The 24,152-nt window shown below is 43.2% G+C and overlaps 2 protein-coding genes across 9 annotated transcripts in view; one reads left to right on the top strand and one right to left on the bottom strand.

Annotated features, from left to right (window-relative positions):
- LOC133127441 (histone-lysine N-methyltransferase 2C-like) overlaps positions 1-4,480 on the top strand; it is an 81,216-nt gene extending 76,736 nt beyond the window's left edge. For all 8 annotated transcript variants that reach the window (XM_061240352.1, XM_061240354.1, XM_061240348.1 and 5 more), the window contains 4 exons: positions 1,857-1,973; positions 2,728-2,801; positions 3,592-3,700; positions 4,059-4,480. In XM_061240352.1, coding sequence (XP_061096336.1) covers positions 1,857-1,973; positions 2,728-2,801; positions 3,592-3,700; positions 4,059-4,151 — 393 coding nt within the window. In that variant the 3' untranslated portion in view covers positions 4,152-4,480. The remainder of the gene's footprint in view (positions 1-1,856; positions 1,974-2,727; positions 2,802-3,591; positions 3,701-4,058) is intronic.
- Positions 4,481-8,050: 3,570 nt separating this feature from the next.
- Positions 8,051-24,152, bottom strand: part of galnt11 (UDP-N-acetyl-alpha-D-galactosamine:polypeptide N-acetylgalactosaminyltransferase 11 (GalNAc-T11)) — a 40,286-nt gene continuing 24,184 nt past the window's right edge. Inside the window, exons 7-12 of the mRNA XM_061238313.1 lie at positions 22,548-22,665; positions 21,730-21,882; positions 17,166-17,384; positions 12,666-12,770; positions 10,905-11,042; positions 8,051-9,505 (exon numbers count right to left, since the gene is read on the bottom strand). Coding sequence (XP_061094297.1) covers positions 9,374-9,505; positions 10,905-11,042; positions 12,666-12,770; positions 17,166-17,384; positions 21,730-21,882; positions 22,548-22,665 — 865 coding nt within the window. The 3' untranslated portion in view covers positions 8,051-9,373. The remainder of the gene's footprint in view (positions 9,506-10,904; positions 11,043-12,665; positions 12,771-17,165; positions 17,385-21,729; positions 21,883-22,547; positions 22,666-24,152) is intronic.

Genomic DNA, 24,152 nt, shown 5'->3' with positions numbered 1-24,152 from the left:
CTGGTAACAGTCAAATTTCTGTTTCAAGCCCCTGGTGGGCACCCAGGGATACTGACTTTCATCTGGAGGAATGAAGTCAGGTCCCTAAATGACAGTTTGGCCCTTGAGTAAGACCCTGAACCCAAAAACCTGCACCAGGGGCTTTACTCTTGTTCTCTCTCACTCTCCCCACTTTCAACTGTTCTGGCATTTCTCCCAGAGTGTCCTTGACTAGGGAAACATGTTCTCAATGGACCTCGCCCGGTTAAATAAAGGATTAAAAAAGGTACTCTAAAAGAAGAAAGTATGCTGTCAAAGAGTCACCCTGGATTGTTTTTTTATTCTTCTTTCAACTTGAACTTTGAAGAAGTTTAATTGCACAGTGTCACATATTTGAGCAGCAGTGTGAACACTTGAGAGCATTCCCAGTACATACACTTCTCTTTGACAAATATTTAAAAAGGGCTCAATCTACCGGCTGTATGGAGAGAGGCGACCTCAGGGCACCCGCTCTGGTAATTCTCTGCTCTGCGGCACCAAATGGCTGTAGGGCCGGGGATGGAGATGGGAGGCTTTCAGTCAGGTGGGACTACAGCATCTCTAGACATTTGTGACCCCTTCTTCATTTGGGGCACTTCGTTGTAAATGCTTTTTCTGAGTCTGCCCTCACCACCTGTCTTAATAAGCCTATTATTATAAGCAAACTCAGAAACTGAAATTGTCTCAAATTACCTGACTTCACCCTGTGTTGACCCATTGTATCATAATTGGTCGTAAGTCGCGATGGCCAATTTCACATAAATCGGATGTTTATGTTTTTTGGCTGTTTTACGCTTTCATCTTCATTTTGTAGAACATTGACTGAATAATCTGCAACTATGTAATAATCTGCTTGTTGCCAAATTCAGAGTATAAATACAGTTTTTAAGCTTTTAAATGCAAGATGTCAAAGTGGAAGTAACACCGGAGTTGTGCATTGTTTGGAGGCTAGCCAGTTTGTCACCGTTCACCAGTCACAAACAACCACATCAGCTGCTTTCGTGGCTTTAATGGTCTGTATGTCTTAATATCAGTAGTAAATGTTCAGAGTAAAAATATACTTTTAAAGGGTTTATTGTGTATATATAAGATGACAAGTTATAGCCCTGGAGTTTCATTAGCCCAGTGTCGGTAGTCTCCCAGCCTCCCATTCAGCGAAAGACAACTTTGAAGCCGTTTTCCTGAAAATGGTTTGGCAGCACTGAAAATAAAATGGGACACAACTCCCTTAATATCTGGACTAGAGCAATAACCTTGGTATTGTTAGAAAGTTTACATTCTTCTCTTTCGAATGGTTTCTAAAACTCAAAATACGAGATTTTGATAGCAGGTCACATTTGTTCAATATTTTAGTTTTTTTATTTTGTTCTATATGTGCCCCCTACTCATTACACTATATGCACCAGTGGTCCTCACTTCTGGTCCTGATGAGCCACAGGGTGTGCTGACTTTTGTTGTTAGCACTTAATCAATTAAAGTAGTTAATTACACAGTTAACTCACCTCACCCATGTTTCTTGGGTTAGAATTGGTTGCTGACATCGAGGCAAAAACAAAAACCAGCACACCTTTGCGGTTCTCCAGGACCAGGAGTGAGGACCTCTAAATTAGTATCCATTTCCTTCCCCAGAGAGTTCTGAGGGTCAGAGTTTGTGATCCCTGGCATAGAGCAACTAGTGTAATAACCAGGCTTCATTGAGACAGCACTTTATTTATGGAGGAGAAATTCATAGTAAGAAGTGTGTGCATGTATGTACACACACAAACACATATTAGCTGTTTTGGAAATTATTTTCACTTATCTTAGTACTCTGTGCTAACATCATGTATGTATTGCAGGGTTTGGGACTGTATGCTGCTAAGGACATAGAGAAATACACCATGATCATCGAGTACATCGGAACCGTAATCCGTAATGAAGTCGCGGACAGGAAGGAGAAGATGTACCAGTCTCAGGTGAGGTGACAAACAGGCATGTCGGACCATCCATAAACGAGCTGGCTGCCTGCCTTCCCATAACATTTCCACTAAATTGGCTATTTCAAGTAATTTCCAACCTGTTGCATATAGTATAGGACATAATTCTTATAATCATTTCTTATAGTAATAACCTATTTCTGACTAAAATGTCCAGTACAGGTCTGAAGTTATAAAAGAGTGCGTACGTGCGTGCGTGCACAATATTAAAGGTACAATACATTGTTACAAGACCACTGTAAATCCCTTCCTATCATTGTAAAAGGCTCACTGGCAAGTTGACTCACCCTCTGCCTGTGTTTATAGTCCTTAAATTCCAGTTTCAAAATATACAATTGACGGGGCGTCACTCTGTACCAAAACATTGTACAGCTGTACAATAATTCAAGCTCAATGGTTGAAAATATGTTTGTAAATTCAGCAAGCTAACTAATAGCTAATTTGCTTGTTGCAACCAATAACAAACTGGCATCGCTTTAGCTTTTACTAGACGGCAGGCTCTGTCACGTTTGTCACTGTCAGCTTTCCAAAACGGTGCATGAGAACATGAAACTGTATAATAACGCTTTATATTATGCGTTATATTCATAGACTGTGGTAAGGATAAGTGTTGTGGTTTGAGGGTGTTTGTTGTTGAAATTCCTCTCTCGACCATTAGGAGTTACCTATTGTACCTCTAATGTACGTGTTATCTTGTACAGAGTGACTGACATTGATTTGTGCACTGCTCTAGAACCGTGGGGTGTACATGTTCCGGATCGACAGCGAACACGTCATTGACGCAACCATCACGGGCGGCCCAGCGAGGTACAGTAGGATCTGCTGCATTCAGTAAACACGAGCCACTCTGTGCTCAACCTGTGTTGCCTGTGCACACGTTTTTGTAATTCACTGAAAAGGAAGAGCACAGCTCTCCGTTGCGGGGCAAGGCTGAACTTGGAGTTTCGGTTAGGATTGCCAGATTACAATTTCTGAAAACTCGACATTGTGCACATAGGGCATAGCATAGGACAGCTTGAAGCTTGATTGCAGATTTTTATTTTATTTTTTTTGGGGGGGGGGGGGGGGCGGGGTTTAAGCAAGAAAAAAAACGTAAGACTGGTGACCGAACATGGATTACATTACAAACTAGAGGTCAAATGTCAGTCAGTTATTCAGACCAGACATTTATTTTGTCCAGTTGGAACCAAAAACCGAACCTGGACAAATAATTAGAAAACCCAAATCAGGCAACTCTTTTTTGGGTTGTACACCCGTGCAACTATTTTATCCATAAAAATCTGGTTCATATTAATTACACTGTGACAAAACGTGCATATATGGGGTGTCTCGGTCTGTAGAGCACTGACCGCATGCACATTGCGAGCCGCGACGTCGGCGGTTCGAATCCGACCGTCCGACATTTGTCGCATGTCTTCCCCTCTCTCTCGCTCCCATTCTTCCTGTCTCTCTATACTATATACTGTCCAATAAAGCTGAAAAAGGCCTAAAAAATATCTTGGAAAAAAAGAAGGTACAGTATACAATTTTAGACAAGTACACCGTATTTAAGTCCTCATATGGTGTTGATAGTGTTCCAATGTTTCTTTTTTTTTAGGTACATCAACCATTCTTGTGCACCAAACTGTGTAGCTGAAGTGATAACATTTGAAAGAGGCCATAAAATCATCATTAGCTCAAATCGAAGGATTCAGAAAGGAGAGGAGGTTGGTTATTACTCCCCATATCATTAAAAAAGTTATTACAAATACTTCATAAAGATATGTAAAATCAAAGCTTTGCTGGAAGTTTGCTTTTACAGAATAAACTGTGATTATGCCAACTATACATCTCAAAGAATTTTGATAATTGTCCTCATAGTAGTCAACGGTGACAACTATAATTTTTTTTAAAGATTCATTTTATATGTTTTATTGGTCCAGTGCACCTGCAGCAATTATGAAACATGATTCTTCTAAATCTGTTATATATTTTTTATATAAATATTTCTCAAATCCAAAAAATTGTGCTTTCATGCTCCGCAAAAAATAGATTGAACGTTTTTGTTTTTTGTTTTTTCCTCAGATGTGCTACGACTACAAGTTTGACCTCGAGGACGACCAGCATAAGATCCCATGTCATTGCGGGGCAGTCAACTGCCGAAAATGGATGAACTAAAGAAAAAAAACAGCATTCCTTTCATTTTTTTTTTTCATTTTTATAACTGGCCTGTTTTCCATCCTGTGAAAGAAGTGTTTCTAAACTAGAACTATCCCTGCCCCCACCCTATAGGTCAACTTGGTAACCGTGATATGAGGTTGCGGTAAAAGGCACAACGGTAGAGCCCTTACCGGGTTTAAGGGTGAGGTTGACAAAAATTGACCATTTTCCTGTCAAGTTTTTGTTTTTTGGGGAGTTGTCCCCCCCCCTTCCAAACTATACAGGCGCACGTCATATGGGTTAGCGACGGAGGTGGGGTGGCTGGTGGGAAGTTTTTTTTTTTTTTGGGGGGGAGGAGGGGGGTTGTTGCAGAATTCACCAGCGGATAAGGTGTGGTGTTCAGTGCTGGCCACCACCTAATTTCACTTAAGGGGCAGGCCCTCTAGTTTAAAGAAATGAAAATATTCTATATATAAATACAGAACTGTAGACACCACTGAACAAGGAATGTACTTATGAGTTCCTTAGGGATGAAACTAAGGGAAATTAACTTGCACTAAAAAAAAAAAAAAGTTTCAATACTTGATTCCGTGAGTCAGTTTATTTTTTTCCTTTTTTAATTTCTGTAAAATAAGAGAAACATTTTTGTATTTATTGTGAATGAAGATATTTTTAAAAATTATGAAAACAGGCCGAACTGCTGCTGTGGTTGGCAGCTTGAACGGAAACCGTTGCTTTGTACAAAGTGTACATATTTTTTGAAAAAGAAATCTAAAGAATATAGAAATTATTGACCAAATGCTACCTTAATTTTGCAGCTGTTTGGATTGTTTTATTTCTTAAAAGATTAATTTAAGGATGTTTTTGTCATTCTAAGATTATGTATTCTTTATAAATATGTACAGAATGTGTAAAGTGAAAAGGGAGTATTTTCATTTTGTTTAGAATACAGTATCATTCTTGTGATGTAAAATGTTTTCTGACCACTTGAAGAAAAAGTGATTTTCTAACCCTATTTTTGTTATACTGGTTTGGTTTTTTTCCTGATTTGTGCAACTGGATAATCATGAGATGCTCAAATTGGACAAATATATCCTTATACTTATCTAGAGGTGTATTCAATCATAAGCCTTTGCCAGCAGTCTGTTCACAACAAACATTTGCTTGAAATGTCTAGGTGAACTTGAATAGTATGGCTGTTCCACTTGTGGAAAGTCAACTGAACTGTTCAGTTGTCAGTGTTTAAATGCTGCACAGGTCGCCGACTCTGCACCTCGAGTTTGACCTTAAAACTAGTGAATAACTGTGAATTTATGTTCTTTGAAGCACCCAGGCAGAATCTGCCGGCTCCTTAATCTGAAGTAGGCACAAATAGTCCTTCCTAAATGCTCATGCCATGGAGACTTCAGAGGCTATAGTTTAACCAGGTGTTCTGAAAGATACCATTTGCCTTTTACTTGCAAGTTGCAGGACCCTAGAAAATGAATTCAGTTTAAATGAAAAAAGTGAAATGATTTTTTTTTCCAAAAATGAAAATTCAAAATGAGAATTCTTTTTTTGATTGGTTTGTTTACATTATTTAAGACTTCCTTTTGGCTGGTCAACAAAAAGAGTACAAGTCTGTTTTTCTTTTCTTTTTTTCACTTAAATCTAGAAATCTGGTACTGACACTTTGCAAGCCAGTTAGTTTGAAATGAAGTTTCATTTGTGTGCACAATTAGAGGACTGTACAATTGTTGATTTATTCACAGTCTTGAGCTTGTAATATATATGGCATGATGTATTTTTTAACTTTCAGAAAAATCAACTGTATATTTTTCCTCGATGAATAGTTGTAATGAAATTTGTTTTCTGGATATTTTTCTCCTCTTGTACAATATTCCAACATCTTACCAGTATTTGTCATTTCCTTCTGTTCTGTATAGTAATATCTTTACAAATGAAGCCTTTTTGAATTCGGAAGAGTGTTATGGTTATTGGAGTTTGTGGAATGAGACTTAGGAGCATTTACAAAAAAATAAAATATTTTACATCTTAAACTGTGTGGTTGTCTTTCCATTATTTTAGTGTTATAACACCAATAAGAGTTACAATACCACCACAGAAATGAATGGGGGAAAAAAACACTTCTGGACTGACCATGAACTGGTGTCCAATTCCACCATTGCAGCAGATTTTAATACCTTACTGTAGCCTTAGGAATCCGAACACGTGGCCTTCATATTAAAACAAGTGCGCTCTAATCTGGATTTTCCCAGTGCAGCCAGACCAAACCAGGAACGCCTCAACAAACGCATGACTGGTGACTGAGTGTCTAATGGACTGTAAACCCCCTCCCCTTTGGTAATTTGCAGGAGAAAGTCTGACCACCCTTTTAATCTCCCTAATAATGGCTGCTTCTGCCTTTTAGTCTTTCATCTGTTTTGAACCAACGGTTTTTACATTTTTTTGTGCGCTAAAGGCTTTTGTAGAGGTTTCCTACTGGCTTTACACTGGTGGGTGGTGGTCTTTGTACTGCTTTAGGAGTTGCTTAGTCTATTTTCTTGCGATTGACCAGAAACCCCTGAATGCCCCCTGGCAGCATTCTAAGCACCAGTAGTCACTGGTGCCACCAGTAGTCTAATGCTTACAATCATAATATACGATCAACATGTACAATGCAATCCATATATATTTGGACAGTTGGTACAATTTGTTCTTTTGGCTCTGTAGTCCATTGGATTATATAAATGTGAGGTTAAAGAGTATTTTAGGGTATTTACATCAATATTGGGTTGTGTGTAGGAATCCCCTCCCCCTTTTAGGGGACCAAAAGTAATTGGACAGATGGCTTCTCAACTGCTTGTGAATAGTCAGGTGTAAAGGTGTATTAAAATTACTTCCAAAGTGCAGGTATATGAAAGCTTTCAGTATCTAGTCTGGATTCTAGGCTTTTAGTTGCATTTGGTGTTTCTCAACATGAAGCCCAGAGTTGTGCCAATGACAGTCAGGGAAGCCCATTATGAGGCTGAGAAATAAGGAAAAAACTGACATAGCCTAAACAATAGGCTTTCCAAAGTAAACTGTCAATTAGTGTCAAAGTAAAACATCATTAAAAAGAAAGAGAGCGCTGCTGAGGTCAGTATTTACAAAGAGGCTGGTAAGCCAAGAAAGACCTCTGCAGTTGACGACCAAATAATTCTCACCATAATTAAGCAAAAACAAGATGGCCAGGTTACATTTCGCTACATAATACCTAAAAAAGCCTGCTGAGCTCTGGAAAAAGGTCTTGTGGACAGATGAGACCAAGTTTAATTTGTATCAGAGGGATGGCAAGAGCAATGTGTGGAGGTTAAAAGGAACTGCCCAAAAAACCCCCTCATCTGTGAAATGTGGGGGTGTTATAGTTTGGGCATGTATAGCTACCACAGGCGCTCAATCACTTGCCTTCGTTGATGATGTCACTGCTGATAGCAGCAGCAGAATGAATTCTGAAGTCTACAGAAGCATCTTATTTGCTCAAGTACAATCAAATGCCTCCAAACTCATTGGATGATGCTTCATTCCACAAGGCAATGATCCCAAACACCAGTGCTCTCTTTCTTCTTAATGAATAAGGCAAATGCCAAGATAATGCTTATTTTGGTTTGCTGTCTTTTTTAAATTGTATTATTATTAATAATAATATTTCTCAGCCTCCATTATAGCTTCCTTGACTGTCATTGGCACAACTCACTGGGCTCCAAAGGCAATCAAAATCCTAGAATCAAGACTAGATACTGAAAGGGGGGCGGGGGGGCTCTGTATAAAAAGGGATGTGATTCCTATAGACAAGGAAAGATGGTGGTGTTGTTATCCTCTCATTCGCCCAATTAAACCAATTAGCCCAAGTATCCAGTATCTATATCCCCTTATAAGTAAAAAAATAATGTTGACACTTTGGAATTAAAACCTCTTTATTTGGTTGCATAATTTACAAAAGAAAACACTGCATATTCAAAATTTTAAAACCTGTTTACATTCACATTAAGCAGACACTTGTGCCCGAAGGTTGCACAAACATTTTCGCCGTTTCTGCACCGTCGATGGGCCTGGCCCGAGGCAGCTTCACTGCACACTGCTGGTACTCCACTGCGTTCAGTCCCTCAGTCAGGGCTGCAGCTGCACCCTACAGCTCCCCACGAGTTTCCACACAACCTCACCTCAAAGAAACTGTCAATCAACAAACCGCACTGAAGAACAATCAAACCACTCCATGTTCTAACTGCAGTGAAAGGCCTAGCCACTCCATGTTCTAACTGCAGTGAAAGGCCTAACCACTCCATGTTCTAACTGCAGTGAAAGGCCTAACCACTCCATGTTCTAACTGCAGTGAAAAGCCTAACCACACCATATTCTAAATGCAATGGAAAGCCTAACCACTCCATGTTCTAAATGCAGTGAAAGGCCTAACCACTCCATGTTCTAACTGCAGTGAGAGGCCTAACCACTCCATGTTCTAACTGCAGTGAAAAGCCATGGATTTTGAAAAGCAAGTATATTCCAGTGATCAATATTTTTCTCTTCTTAGGACAACTGCATAATGGAGCATTCTTGTGCAGATTTCAAAAATGCTTTGCCTTTTCACAAAACACTTCTTTGTCATCGCTTATGTAGATTATAACAATTAGAATAATACTATTTAGATTTTGTATTGTCTTAAAAATAGGGTCTTCTACGGTCTTCTTCTGTGGTACTCTTCCGTAAACTTATTTTGGAACTCTATGCCAAAATAGTGAAAAGATACCCTTACTGTGCAAATAAATTTGAAAAAAATCAAGAAAGGGTTAAAACAACGATTATAAATAACACTTTGCAATAAAACGATTCATAACCGCAGTACAAGATTCGAGAATAGTTTCTAAAAACCATAAAAGGAAAATACATTTCCGGGAAAAAAGAAATGAAATCAAACTGACCAATAGCACACGATAACAGTTTCAGCTATGGCTAAGCCTGCAGCTAGATCCTACCTGTTAACTGGGCCGTGTACCGGCCGGTAGAGTAGTTGACTGGTTGACTAGTTTTGTCCGTTGTTGAAAGCTGCGTCTCCCTGACCAGAAAGAAAGCCCGCTTTCCTCTGCCTTTGTGGGAACAGTGCAGTAACGCTGGCAGGGGAGCAGGGGCAGGCGGTGGGGGCAGGGGCCAAAGCCAGGGATGAGGGTTTATTAATGATACAGCCCCCACCACCCCACCCAACCCCCTCCATCCTCTTGGCAGGATCAGTCCTCCAGCTGCCATTGTTGAGACTGCGATCCGTCGCATATCGCCATGGCGACGTAGCCTTTGGGGCTGAGCGGGTCCATAACTGCCAAACACTGCCCAACGGAGACTTGATATAGGCGGTTACTTTTCTGAAATGGGAAAAGAAATGGGGGGGGGGGGGGGGGGGGGAGAGTGAGAGGATGGAGGAAACGTCACCAGGATGAAAACAAGCAGCTTCCAACATGGCTGCTGCTTTTTCTTAAAGGGGAAGTTCACCCAACTGTTATATCCCGTTATATCCCAACCATGAATTTTAAAGCTGCTATGTGCTTCACTAAAGTTAGCTGCAAAAAAATGTTATATTGACAAGTGTCAAGTTATATTGACATGTTATAACTGCCAAACATGTCATTCTACCATGTCCAGTCATCAGCACTGAGTTTCATACCAGTTCACCTGCCTACTACACTGTTGGTGCACTCCGATATACGAAAACTATTTTGTTGAGAACTTGCAGAAAATAAATTCTGTGGATGTTAGAGCTGAACCACAGGATTATTTGGAAAAAGACTGCCCTGTTACCACTGAATTTTTCAAATGTACATTTTTGACTGTTTGAGGACAAAGGGGGGGGTCTGGTCTGCTTTACCAGGTGGAACTATTATCAAATATTTTGAAAGATATCACTGAAACTATCCAGATGGACAGATGCTACTCTGGGTAAATGGAAACACGCATAAATTTCATTTTATGGGTGAACAGTCCCTTTAAATGTGCCGGGACGCTATCAACACATTGCGCCACCGATGGAATATAACTCCAGTTCCAGTTCCAGTGCTATTAGCGGCCCCAGACCAGACAAAAATATGATGTGACAATACAATTTCCTGCCCAATTTACAAAACGGCGCTCGGTACGGGGAACATACGCTCAATATGCCCTGGGTGTAACCTTGTGAATGCTGCCATTTTCATCATTTCTACACCTTCTCCACCACCACACTGCCTCCCGCAACCTCTTCTCAGCCGATGCCAATCTACTGCGCCCCCTGCAGGGCCAAGCCCTGGACCTGGGGTGATGAGCCTTCTCCTTTTTCTGTCTCCTCCCACCCTCTCTATGACTCTTCCGCTCTGTCCATTTTCAAAACTCACCTTTTTAAAATGTCTTGGGTTACATATTTTTTATCTTTTTTTTTTTTGCCATTTACTTGTATTTTAATCATTGTGTCGCTATGTCTTTTTATGGAAAGCATCTTTGAGTACCTTGAAAAGCACTCGATAAATGTATTATTATTATTATTATTATTACTACATTACATTATTGGCATTTGGCAGATGCTCTTATCCAGAGCGACATAGACTAAGCAGGAGACAATCCTCCCCTGGAGCAATGCAGGGTTAAGGGCCTTGCTCAAGGGCCCAACAGCTGTGCGGATCTTATTGTGGCTACACCGGGATTAGAACCACCAACCTTATGTGTCCCAGTCTTTTACCTTAACCACTACGCTACATGCCGCCCTTATTATTATTATTATTGTGGCAGTCTCACCCCCAGGGTCCACTGCTGCGACCCCCCTGATCCATGGCACTTCATAAGGCGGGGCGGGTCGGTGGAGCGGATCTCGGACATGTCCAAACACAGCAGCCCAGCCAGGATCAGCTCGTGCTCCTCGTCGTATGCCCACTCCTGAGACAGGGAGAGAGCGGGAAGGGCGTAGACCACAGAGCAGAGAACAAAACGTGAAACAATTTTCTTCTAGTTTTAATTCATATAATTTGTTATTTAGTGCAATATTTTTCTGATGTGACCCCAAACAAACTTACATGACCCCAACACCCCACCCACACACATCTTGTGCCTAACAACACCCTTTAGCCAAATATCCTGGAAATTTACCACAACCTCTCCTGCCTCATTGCTTTATTATAGTTGGGTTGTTGTAACGTTAAACATGCAGTGGCCTACATTCACATATCTTAAAGTGACAAAAATTACATTTTATTTTAACTTTTTTGTATTATTTTACTTTATTTTCTTTTTTTTATTTAAATTTTTTTTTTAGGTGACCACATCCTGAAATCGAGCCACCCAACATGGGGTCCCGACCCACAGTTTGGGAACCCCTGATTTAGCGGACGCTTTTATCCAAAGCGACTTACAGTACAGATGATTAGAATAATCCGGGGACAATCCCCCCTGGAGCAACGCAGGGTTAAGGGCCTTGCTTAAGGGTCCCAGTCATGTACGTTAGCCACTAGGCTACAGGCTGCCTCATTATACAAATTGATTTGAATTTAAATTTGATAAAAGGGTCAAGGTAAAAAATGAGAGGCAGAGAGAGAGAAACGGAGGGAATGAACAGCCAAGCCTGGCTGCACACTGGCACTGGCCTGCTCCTCTGAGGTGCCACTTTTGTGGCTGTCCCTGCCTGCCTCTTAATTCATCAAACGCCAGCGCACTCTTACCGCTGAAACAGCATGTCAGCAGCTTTCCCCCGTATGAAACCCCAGAATGCTTTTTTTACACAAACCTATTCGAAGCGGTACTGACTGAGACCTAGGTCCCCGCCAATTACTCCAGAGCAGGGGTGCACAACTCAAGGGCAAGTCTGTGTACTGGTTTTTGTTCCAACTAATTGTTTTTAATTTGCTGACAGCTCTATAAATTACCCTGGTTCAAGCTTGTACTTCAGCACACTAAAATCATTCGGATACACTTGCAGAATGCAGCTGTAGCTGGTACACATGTCAATTAGATATGATTGAGTCAATTAAATAATTCAGACCAGAAGTTGGCACAAAATCCTGAAACGGCCCTCCAGAGCAGTGGTCCTCACTCCTGGTCCTGGAGAGCCGCAGGGTGTGCTGGGTTTTTCAACTAATACATTCACAAAACCTATTAAAACAGTTTATATACTATAATTGTTGAGTGTATTAAGAAGTGCTGAGTAACAAGGAGGACACCCTGCGGCTCTCCAGGACCAGGAATGGGGAGATTCAGCGGGGAGCTGTGGGAAGGCAGTGAGGGAGCGTGGGGGTGGGGAGAGTGTGTGTGGGGAGCTGTGGGAAGGCGGTGAGGGAGCGTGGGGGTGGGGAGAGTGTGTGTGGGGAGCTGTGGGAAGGCGGTGAGGGAGCGTGGGGGTGGGGAGAGTGTGTGTGGGGAGCTGTGGGAAGGCGGTGAGGGAGCGTGGGGGTGGGGAGGTTCACTGTCTGTGGGGAGCTGTGGGAAGGCAGTGAGGGAGCGTGGGGGTGGGGAGAGTGTCTGTGGGGAGCTGTGGGAAGGCGGTGAGGGAGCGTGGGGGTGGGGTACCTGCTCGGGGTCGTTCAGGTCGCAGCCCTTCACCACCACGACCCCGCCCTTCTGACTGGGGCGCCCCTGGGCCACCAGACACTTGTTCACCTGCAGGTTGCGGAGCTGGAAGAGCAGAGAGAGGGAGTCGGGTCAGGTCACGTCCTCCGTGTAGACTTGCTCACTCAACCTATGGAGGCCAGTGGAGGATGGGCAGTTTTTTCTAGCCACTGTTTGAAGGGTTGGTTGTTTTAGTTTTTTTACCCCATGTGCTACTGGGGGCTCAGGGCTGCCATTTCCATTTTTCTCTTCTTCTGTTACTGTGTAAAGCATCTTTCTGTGAGCCCAGAAGGAATCACCTGTCAACACGGCGTAACTGCAGCAACGTCGCTAAAGTGACACCTACAGGCCAAGCAGGCTCACTGCAGCTTAACCCTGCATGCAGACAGTTAAGCAACACCTCCCTTCCACAACAAGGCCGAAGCCAACGCTATGTACTGCAGGGCCGTTTGCCCGTTCCGCTAGCTGCAACCAGACCCACTGAACACGCCGCCAAAACTGAATGCTAACGCCTGCCCAGAACAAGATGACAACTTGAACTGCACTCAACAGCAGGTACCCGTGCTAAACGGGTCAGGCTAGGCACCTGCTGCGGGAAGCTAAAATCTGGAGCGGCGTTCAATTAACTTCTCGGTCAAAGCGAGCAGCCGGTTTGGCTGGAAGGCGAACAGACAGAGACAGAGTGGTGCCAGTGCAGGAAAACACCGCCACTACGTGAACCCTCTTCCATTTCGTGATCAGTGACGACACTCTGCTCCCTCCCATATCAACCCCCAATATCAGTTTAAGGAAAGCACCTCTGTGGCTTGCCAGCTCTCCCCACAGCTCACTGGTGAGTCACTGGTAGGCAAGCAGTAGTATCCCTACTGTGGGCTGAGATAATACAGGTCAAAATAATGAAAAATATTTATAAGATAAAGCTAACTCAAACCTGAATGTAACAACTCCACATCTCATTACATCAAATTACATTGTTGGCATTTGGCAGACGCTCTTATCCAGAGCGACGTACAGTTGATTAGACTAAGCAGGAGACAAACCTCCCCTGGAGCAATACAGGGTTAAGGACCTTGCTCAAGGGCCCAATGGCTGTGCGGATCTTATTGTGGCTACACCGGGATTAGAACCACCGACCTTGCATGTCCCAGTCATTTACCTTAACCACTACGCTACAGGCCGCCCCTCCAAACCTACACTTCATAACACACTGATAAAATAGTGCGTTTGTATACAGTGCCCTCCATAATGTTTGGGACAAAGACACAATCTTTTCTTCATATGCTCTGTACTCCACAATTTTAGACCGACACAGAGGCACACAGAAACAGTAAATATACTGTCCCTGAATGCCTGAATGAATGCAGATTTGCTGATTAACAATCCCAGCCTGTTTGACTCACACGTTCATTACAACTCCAATTTGATTGGCTCACACGCACATCACAATCCCATTCTGAGTCGCTCGCACATTCATCACACTTTCAACATGAGTGGCTCACACGATCATCAAAATCCCATCCTGATTGGACATACATTCATCACAATCTTATCCTGATTGGCTCCCATATTCATCACAGTCCCAGCCAGGGTATACTAAACTGGTTCTGGGATGTGGTTGTTGTTGTTGTTTTTTTATTCCAGAGTAATTCCTCATTTAGGCTAATTGTAATTTATTGACACTTATTTAATCACGTAACACTAAATACTGATCTTAATTTACTTTAAACCCTCATTTAAAAGTATTTCCTGAGAACACTCACATAAATGTTTAATAAAAGCCCACATACTGAAGGTATATAGACAACTCATTGTTACTGTTCAGAAGTTATATTCGTCTATACACTTTCATATCTACTGGCCTCCATTGGCATCAGTTGTGATTTGTGGAAATCTGTCAGAGCATTCTCAGTATTTGCCAGTATGATACACAATCACAAATTGTGAGATGGTACTGGACATACCACCATGAAGCTTTCGATGTGTGAGCCACAATGAATGACCCAGAACTTGTAAAGGGCAATGAAAACCAAACAATACATTTTCTTAAAATCTACAGCCAATGAAACTTCAAAGAGATCTCCAGGCAACACTGTCATTATGGGCACCGTGAGGTCATGATGGGGAACACCTTGTTGTCACTTGCAAATGTTTCAAAACAATTTCCAAAAACAAAACAATCTTGTGCTTCAACAAATCTGAGACAGCTGCCTCAATTAAGCTTAATCAGTTACTCACTGAACTCTTCTAGGCCCCATTGAACAACCAACTTCTCTTCATCAACAGTGAAGAACTAATTTGCTTAAGATTAATAAAAATACAACACAAAAATTACTAGTCCTTCTCTTGAAATATTAGATTATTGTTATTTAACTCACAATTTTATCCAAAGTGGGTTACAGATTTGAATAAGCAGGGGCTCCATACCCCTGGGGCAGTATGGGGTTAATGGCCTTAAACGCCCAATAGGTGCACTGATCTTATTGTGGCTACACTGAGGCTTCAACCACTAACCTCCCAGGTCCTAGTCAAAACATACCTGTGAAGATAAGAAATACGAAGAAAAAAACAGAGAGATGGCAGGTTAAAGACATCGCTGATAAAAATTTGCTTGTCTTGAATAAACTTCAAATTTTGCTATGGTTTCCTTTTGGATTTGTTCAATGTTTGTGCTAATGTGCAACACATACCTGTGACAAATATTTTCAGTTGATACCGATTTGTGCAATGTTAAAAACCTGGCCAGTGTTGAGTCAAAGGAGTTTACGAATTCAGCATCAAACAAGATTAATACAGTTCTGTCGGTTCACCGGAGAACTCGCTACAGAGAATACAAATCGGCACGAATATACCTAGTACATTCTATCATTGATTAAATCTTAAATTAATCACCAGTGATTAAATTCTATATGAAAAACTGGTGAAGTATGGGGCCCTTGATTTAAAAGATGCTACAAATTATTACCAAGTCAACTATTCATCAGTATTAGTTGATTAAACAGCAGTGAGCATTTCTGGCGAGGCAAACTTTTCAGTCTCTTCATTGAGTATTCAGCTGATAGCAGCTACTGAACCATTTTTCATTGTTTTCAATAAACCCTAGTCTTTCTATCAGAATGTTAATAACGTGCGTGCGATAATACAGAAAGACCCTCACGAGAACCAAAACGATAAAACCGCCGCGACCGCTGAGAAACAGTGACAATAAGAAATGCTAGCGCTTGCGAATAAGTCACATCATCCGTCATAGTTTATTGGCTGTGCACAAGCTTCTGTGGGTTTAGAATAATGAAATACCGTCAAATGCAGTGCAGTACGGAACCGATAAACCGGTGTATTGCAATTTATTTACTGCTATTTATTTATTCGAGGGAGCTTTTTATTCGCCTGGGGGAACTTTTCAAAAGCTCTTCCAACTTTTCCCTCAAAGGCGCACGCAAGACGAGAAGCGGTTTTTCATCACCACAGTGCCATCTGCTGTCGATCTCATTTCCTCCTCTCGCATATTAAGGACGTAATGAAACGGCTTGGAAAAAACCTGCGCATGCGTCCTAAGACAGAAGACCAAACAGCTGTTCTTCCAAAATGGCCCTGGGCCAGACTGATCCCAGGTCAGCCGGATCAAAGCGAACATGTGGGAGCTTTATGGAATTAAATCCCAGACGGAAAACAATGGCCTTTAGACAAGCAGCTGCTTTGGAAAGCTTATTACCAAATTTAGCTCGTGGGAATAATAGCGTCGCAAATATGTTCTGGATTTCATTGCCACGTGCTCGTTAATTCTGAATTCATTGTATGTTTGAAGGACTGTAAATAATACCCGCAACTTGCGACAGATATGAAAAGTTGGTATGCAATATACCAAGACAAATGCAAGTGATTAATCTGGATAACATTCTACTAACAATTCGAAACTATACAAATCTAGGAGGTGTGATGTCACTACAGCAACTTTATATTAAAATTGAGAATCCATTAAAAAAACAAAAACATGATTCTGTAGGATGTCTAATGTAATTGCACAGTGTGAAATTTGTGCAGGGACTCAAAATTGGGTAGTCAGACAAAGCTCTGAAATATGAAGTATGAAGCCACAAATATTAAGGGACAAGCCAATGTTCTGGTGTTTCTGGCAGAATTTAATCACAAAACGACTGCTACTCGCTGTGACAGGGATTAATGACAATGAACGACCACTCTGTTCAGAGAGCCGATGTTTAAAAACAATTATAATCTCAGCAATTCCTCAACTCGCAAAACATGTTACTGTACAAGAGCATACACCATTCGAGGCACTCTGGTGAATCACTTTTATTGGGCAGCTGGAAAAAGGAAGGTACTGCAGTGAACATTGCGAAGCTGCTCATTCGGGTCAGTCGGGTCAATACGAGGGCGGTAGAGCCAGCTTACGGGTCAGGCGGGGCGGTGGAGGGGAGGGAGAAAGGGGCGGTGTGGGGGTCTTACCCTTCCCCGCTGCAGTACTTTGGGCCTCCTCAGACCCTTGTTGACGAAGACCGGCTGCTGGGGCTTGTTGTGCGGGGCGGACACCTGCATCTCGGGGTAGATGTTGTCCAGGTACCAGCGGAAGGAGTGGCACTGCAGCTGCTTGCGCACGGCTAGCCGCTCGCTAATGTCGCCGTAGCTCCGCGTCCTGAGCTCCGGCCGGAGGGCGAAGTACTGCTCCTGGATGGAGAGAAAAGCAGGGAAACGTCTGCAAAAAGCAGGACTCTGAGGTTCCACTGCTGGCAGGGAAACGTCTGCAAAAAGCAGGACTCTGAGGTTCCACTGCTGGTTGTCACAGGTGAAAAATCTAGATTCAGAAAGTAAAAGTCCTCCCCAGTATTTTGTGACAATCACCTGGATTTGCTAATTAGCACCACTGTATCAGCCAGGAGATGGAATTAATCAGCTGGCTGGGTTCATGGGTGGAAGAAACACATAGCAGGACTTTTACTTTCTGACCCCTGGACCTTTCCATCACTGCTGGTTCCCTCTTGTCCTCATTATCCCTTGTGTTGCTATGCAAGTAACACAGGGAAGCGGCCGCTTCCACCAGAATTAACGTCCTTTCAATGGTAGTTTTTCTCCTGAGGAATGTGGTTTATGATTATGGTTGCTTATTGACTATCTCAGACACTAAAACACTTTGATTGATGTGAACTGGACCAATAATTATAGAGAAAATGACAAATAACTGCACAACGTCCCTGCGTTTGGAAGACCGTGTTAGCTCACAATGGTCCGAACACCACCATATAAGCCTGTTCAGTTCATAGTGTCTCATTAGCAACAGCTTCCCCACCACAATGTCACAGTGGAGCACTATTACCATGTCACTGTAGGCCTATGCTGAAATGGATCACGTATGTGACTCGTAACAAGTTTTTATGAAAACGGAAGGAATTATACTTTACACACACAAAAAAAGATGATCTCGAAGTAATTCCTCATGAAAGTTGCACTGTTCGGAACACGGTGAGCTAACTTGGTGTTTGGAACACGGCGCATTTACATCAACACTGCTCAGGTGCTCCCATCCCCTCTGTGTGCACCGACACATCTCCTGCCCCCGCCTCCCCCCCTTTCTCTCGCCCCTCCCCCACTCCATCGCCTGGCTCTCCGACCCACCGTTTCCCTGGAGACAGAGCAATTTCCTTCTCCGCTGTGAGTCATACAGCAGCCGTGGTGGAGACCTAGAAACAGGGCTAATGTCTTGCCCTCAATCAGCTTTTATTTATTTTTTTATACAAAGTGACACATGGCGCGCATCGTTGTGAAGGACAGGGCCGTGCCACATCCGGTCTTTCTGCACTCGTCCGTGGCTTTCCCCTGCAGTCTCTCACCCACCTGCTGCTACCCCTCACCTCTGACCCCAGCACAGGTTACACTACATTGTGCTACCTGTCAATCTAGGCCGGGGCCTGTTCACCCAAACACCCCCTTCTCCTGGAGGACTAAAATAAAAAGAAATAAATCGTCACAGAGATATAAAGTCAAATAAAGTGACTCAGTTCTTCTTTCACTCGAATGAAATGTGAACAAAATTTCCAAGGTCCTAGGCCAAGGATTACATTACATTACATTAATGGCATTTGGCAGACGCTCTTATCCAGAGCGATGTACAACAAAGTGCAAAGTGCATACCCATAACCAGGGATAAGTGCGCTGAAAGACCCTAGAGGGAAGTACAATTTCAACTGCTACCTGCACAACAAAGATAAGGACCAGGGCCTATGTGATCATCGGAATTATTATTATTATTTTATTTTTTTAAATTGTAATACCGCAACGCAGGATCAGCAAGTCACGGTCCTCAAGGGCTGAGAACTGCTGGTTTTCCACCCTCAATTTACCTGGGGGGTGCAAACACAGTATGGCTAATCAGTAGCACTAATTACCAGGGAGAAAAAGGAAACCAGGGCTGGATTTGGATTTGGATTTGAGGGTCAGAGTCGATGCCCCCTGTCCAATGCTGACAGGACATAACAGAATGCCAATTCCTTCAAGAACATTCCCAACCTTGCCTGTAAGCCCTAAAACTGCAAAACTTTTACATTATAAAGTTACAGAGTTGGGTTGGGAGTTGGGTTTTGAATCCTTTAAGAACAAAAGTAGCTCTCTGACGAAAAAGTCCCTGGACCCCACAAGCCTTTTGTCGAGCTCCTCGTTTGCTCGCTCCCCAAGACGCTGCCGGAGAGTACAATGGGTGAAAAGGAGAGCGAAGAATACTCCCGAGATCAAATTAGAGGTTCGCTTCGGAAAAGAGAGGCAGTAGTTCTTTCTCTCCTCCTATCAGGCCAGATATATCAGGGAAGATGACACTCTGGTTATATAAGTGCGGGGGCGTCGAGCCGCGTAGCTAGCACCCACACTCCCGTCTCTCGGACCCGCGTTTCCGAGCTCCACCAGACCTGAGGAACTAGACGGCCATTATGGTGGGTTTACAGCTGACCACTCGAGAAGGGATGGTCCTGTAGTCTGAAAAGCTATGGTAGTCAAGTTGAGTACAGTTTAAAATATGCGTTTAATTTGTTAAAAAGGTCTCTCCTGCAAAAGAGATATTGATCTCATTGAGACTACCTGTACAAATAAGGGATAAATTGCCTTCACCCTTGAATTGACCATTTGCATGACCATTTCCTGAGCCCCACCCCAGACTGCCAACTTGGTGCAGGAAAAATGGCTTCTCTCCTCATCCGCAAACTCTAAGCTACCCACTAGTGTTCTGGATCGACACCAGGGCTCTACACAAACATGTTTTCCCAAGCAGAAAGGGTGCTCCAAAGTTGAAAATACAGTAAGGCCCCCCAATCAGTGGAAGTGGAAAATTATTTTTCCAGTGTGCACGTTCATTTTCAGGAGCTACCTACAATGGGAGCACTGCAGAGTCCTGAACACTCGTACAAAACCAGTTTCCCTTTTCTTAACTGAACATTCTTATGTTGATATAACAGTCACTACCGGTAACTGAAAGCAATGGAGTGCGAGTACACAAACTGAGAATTGATGTGTGTGTATATATATATATATATATAAAAGTAAATAAATATCAAAAAAACATTCCAAAAAACCTACTCTTCAAAGAGTTAAGAATTTACCCACATCCGTTCAGCGACTCCCCTATCCAGACTAAGGCGAGACAATCCCAACATTAAATTAAATCCTTCAATGAAGGGGAGGGGGAAGAGGGGGGGTGGTTTACCCCACCACGTCAAAGCCCCACTTCACTAAGGCTTACAGACGCTCGTAAAAGCATTAGTCCAATTTCGGCTGTAATCTGCGTAAAGACCTTTTTTAAAAAAAGACACAAAAGAGTTCTCGTCGTCTACTGGGGGGGGTACAAAGCCTGGGCTTATTACGACGCTGGAACGCAGCAATTACGCGCTCACAGTCGAGCGCTCAGGTTAAAAGTGTTACTAAATACGGTTAACTTTTAAAGGTAAAGGAATTGGGGAGACATTAGTTCCCTGTCAAGACAGCCTTACAACTGTTAACCCTTATAATCGTTCCATTGCATTAAAGATGCATCGGCCCTTCTACAGGATAACAGACGCTCTCAGAGCTTAATGGGCAGAGATTATGGAGGAATCGTCGCGCGCTGCGGTGCTACCTGTAGCGCTAGCCATAAACACAGATGTTCCGCACACCAGCCAGATGCCAATTTCCCAGCCTTCGCGCATTGCTGCAGTCCTCTGCGTGTCCTCGTTCTAGCAGGTTCCAGTCGCCCGCGTCGCTACGCTAGTGATTGATGTCCTATCGTCAGCCACGCCTCGCTCATGAATATTCATCGACGGGCAGACATGTGAGGGAACACTTTGGGACTCGACAATTGAGAACAAGCCTTTCAGGTTTAATTACACGGAGCTCACCATCTGGTAAGCATGCGGATAAACAAGGGCATACGCGTGCAAATAAACAGCGCGTAGATGCCCTTGGTCCTGCAGTGTCCGGACTGGACACTGCTTTAGTTTGTGTATACGTCTTAAGCGGGCTGCCGTACTTTCTCTCCCAGACAATCGGATTTGTTTATCATTTGTTTTCAGTTAGCCTTGAGTCTGCACAGGAATAGCCTTTCATTTTTGACCAGCTCCAATTTCAGTTGTGTTGTGTTGTTGGTCACCCTTAATACTGTGAGCCCTACTTTTCTCATTTTAAACTCGTTATACACAGAACAAATATGTAGGCCCCTCTAATGCAGGGCTACAACACAATAGGCACCTCAGTGGGTGATGCTTCCAAGCAAAACACAAGCCATCTCTCTAGTGCTCTCCAACACAAGCCTTGAACAGTATAGAGTGAACATGGGCTACTAACTCCCAGACATCATCACCCAATATCAGATCGAATATCTTCAGGATAGTGATAACAGAATATAAATAATAGACGCTTTTTTAAAGAGTAAGTCAACACAGGGCAGGAAGCTCCTGTTCCAGTGCCACCTATATGATAACATTCCAGGTCTGGTGACTACCTATCCTCGTTTAGTAACTATTGAGGGTGTCAGCCTATGCCAGTCCATTCTCCTTACCTTGTACTCGTCCATCCACACATGGGCCAGGCGCAGGGAGTTATGGGCCATGGTGTCCTGTCCTCCCGGTGAACCATAGGGTCGTCTTTTCCGGAAAATGTGTCCGACCCGCGAGCACGGGATGATCAGGAGCTGGCCGCCACACATCCAGATCTGAGGAGGAGAGCCAGACCAGAACGGAACCTCTTACGGTCTGCGTGCGGTTCCCTTCCATCCTCATGCTCACTCACCCCAGTCCGAAGCCAAACACCCATAACCAAGCCAACATCAGGTAACCCAACTAACAAGAGCTTTGTCTAAAGTTATTCTATAAAAATTGTCCACATCACACCATTTCAAACAATACATACGTACAACAACGTAGATGAGCATTGTACAATTAAATGGTCTTGGAGTGTAGGTCAGGTCTGGTTTCGGCGACTGGTCATGCCCCTCAAAAGAAAAGTTCATCCAACTAAAACGGCCAGATAGTTCTTCACGCCCTTGTGACGTGCTGTCTGCTGGATCGCACTAGACCGTTACAGATATTAGGGAAAGAACAGCCTCAAAGGGGCCCGGAAAGCCTTTCAAGCCAAGAACATAAACCAAGGAGGGAAAAGAAATAATGACCGATTCCAAACACGTCAACATGAGCGAACCCGAAGCAAATCGCAGGAAGGGGAATGTTCCTATTCAAAAGTAGCACATCAGTCTTCGCTCGCATACTTCTTTTAATAAAATCTCATTTCAGCAGACCAAAACTCGACGCTGGAGTTCTTCTGACTGGATTGGCGAGATCCGGGCGGTCAAACAAGCATCCGGAGATGGGCTCCATTTACCCTGAAGGAGATCTCCAGGTTCTCCCCTCCCCAGATGTCCATCCCGTTGTCGTACTGCCCCAGGTCGTTGAAGTACTTCCTGTCCATGGCGAACAGTCCCCCAGCCATTGTTGGAGACCTATGGGTGAAAAACAGCATCCTATTACTCACTGTCACACTGTCACACACACACACACACACACACACACACACACACACACACACACAGTTTTTAAGAAGTAATTCCGCACAGGCTCTGCAGAAGCCCTTACCCAAGGTGACTCCTTTTATTTATTTATTTCTTGTGTTTTTTTTTATCGTGCTCTATTTATGCAGCTGAATATTTTAGGAAAGCGAGTCGGGTTAACTGCTTCTCTCAAGGCTCCGTTGTAACGGGCAACCTTCGAGCAGTCAGCCTGCTTCTGTAACCAAAAGGGCACACCGTTATCCACCTCAGTAATTCCCTCGCACGCCGAGGAGACAATATTATGGTCTGTTTTTCGACTGCAGTCAATTTACAGGCACGCCAACATATAGTTTTTCTGGGGCTCTTGCTGCTTGATTTGCATTACAGCCCTTTTAATGAAGCAGGAATGCCTGAATAACTAGCGCACTGCTTAAGGGTATTGACGGCAGAGCCAGACCTATTTCTAACCCCTCCGGATGCAAATCTGCAAAAATCAAGAATTTGTTTTATCCGATTGAATGCTGGACAGAATTTTATGTCAGGGCTGCCCAACTCTGTTCCAGGAGATCTACACTCCAACCCTAATAAAGCACAACTCATTCAGCAACTAGGGCTCAATCAAATCACTTATTTTCCCCTCTTTCTTCTTTTCCTTGCTTTTTCCTGACCCAGAAATCGGTTGAGGTTCGCCATCATTAAGGACATTCCAACCCACTGAATGTTCCTTACAGGACGTATAAGTTCGAAACTCCCGATCTTTCCTTTGAACAAGGAAACATCAGAACAGTAGTATTTTTCCAGAAAGCCTGAGGCAAAAATAATCGACCTGTGGATCGACCTCTCCCCGTCTGCCACGTCTGTAACTAACGTGGCTTCGAACAGACATTTGAAGGAGCAAGGATATTCCATTTGCCTAATTCATGTTCTCCATTTCCCTTGTCTTTTGCTAATATTTTGTCCTATTTTCTCCCGACGGGTGGAGCAAGGAGGAGAAAAAGCAAGAAAAGAAAGAAAAATAAGCGATTGGAATGAGCCCGTGGTCTTCTCTCCTTCGCCTCCCTCTCCTCACTCCACTCATACCTCTCTCACTCTCTCCCTTCAGCAGCTGTCCCTTCTTTCAAATTAGGGTTGAAATGAAAACCTACAGGACGGTAGGTCTCCATGATAAGGATTGGGCAGCCCTGTTTTAGGTGGTAGGAACAGGCTTGGCCCCTGCATGTTGCAATATCCTTTCCTGACGTCTATGACTAAAGTCAGAAAGTTAGTGGACAACACAAATAGCGCCCATAAGGCGTGGCTGTTTATCACATCCCTCCCTCTCACTTCCTCTGTAATTGTGAAAATTCTTGCATCACAAAACATTGCGTTCGTCCTAAAAAATCAAAAATGTCCCTGCACATTTGCGTTAGAATTTTCCTTCTCGTCGTTTGTCTTCACGT

The sequence above is a fragment of the Conger conger genome, chromosome 4 (genome assembly GCF_963514075.1).
Source record: "Conger conger chromosome 4, fConCon1.1, whole genome shotgun sequence".
Classification (NCBI taxonomy): Eukaryota; Metazoa; Chordata; class Actinopteri; order Anguilliformes; family Congridae; genus Conger; species Conger conger.
The sequence above is the reverse complement of the archived record's forward strand: the minus strand, read 5'-3'. Positions and strand labels throughout refer to the sequence as shown.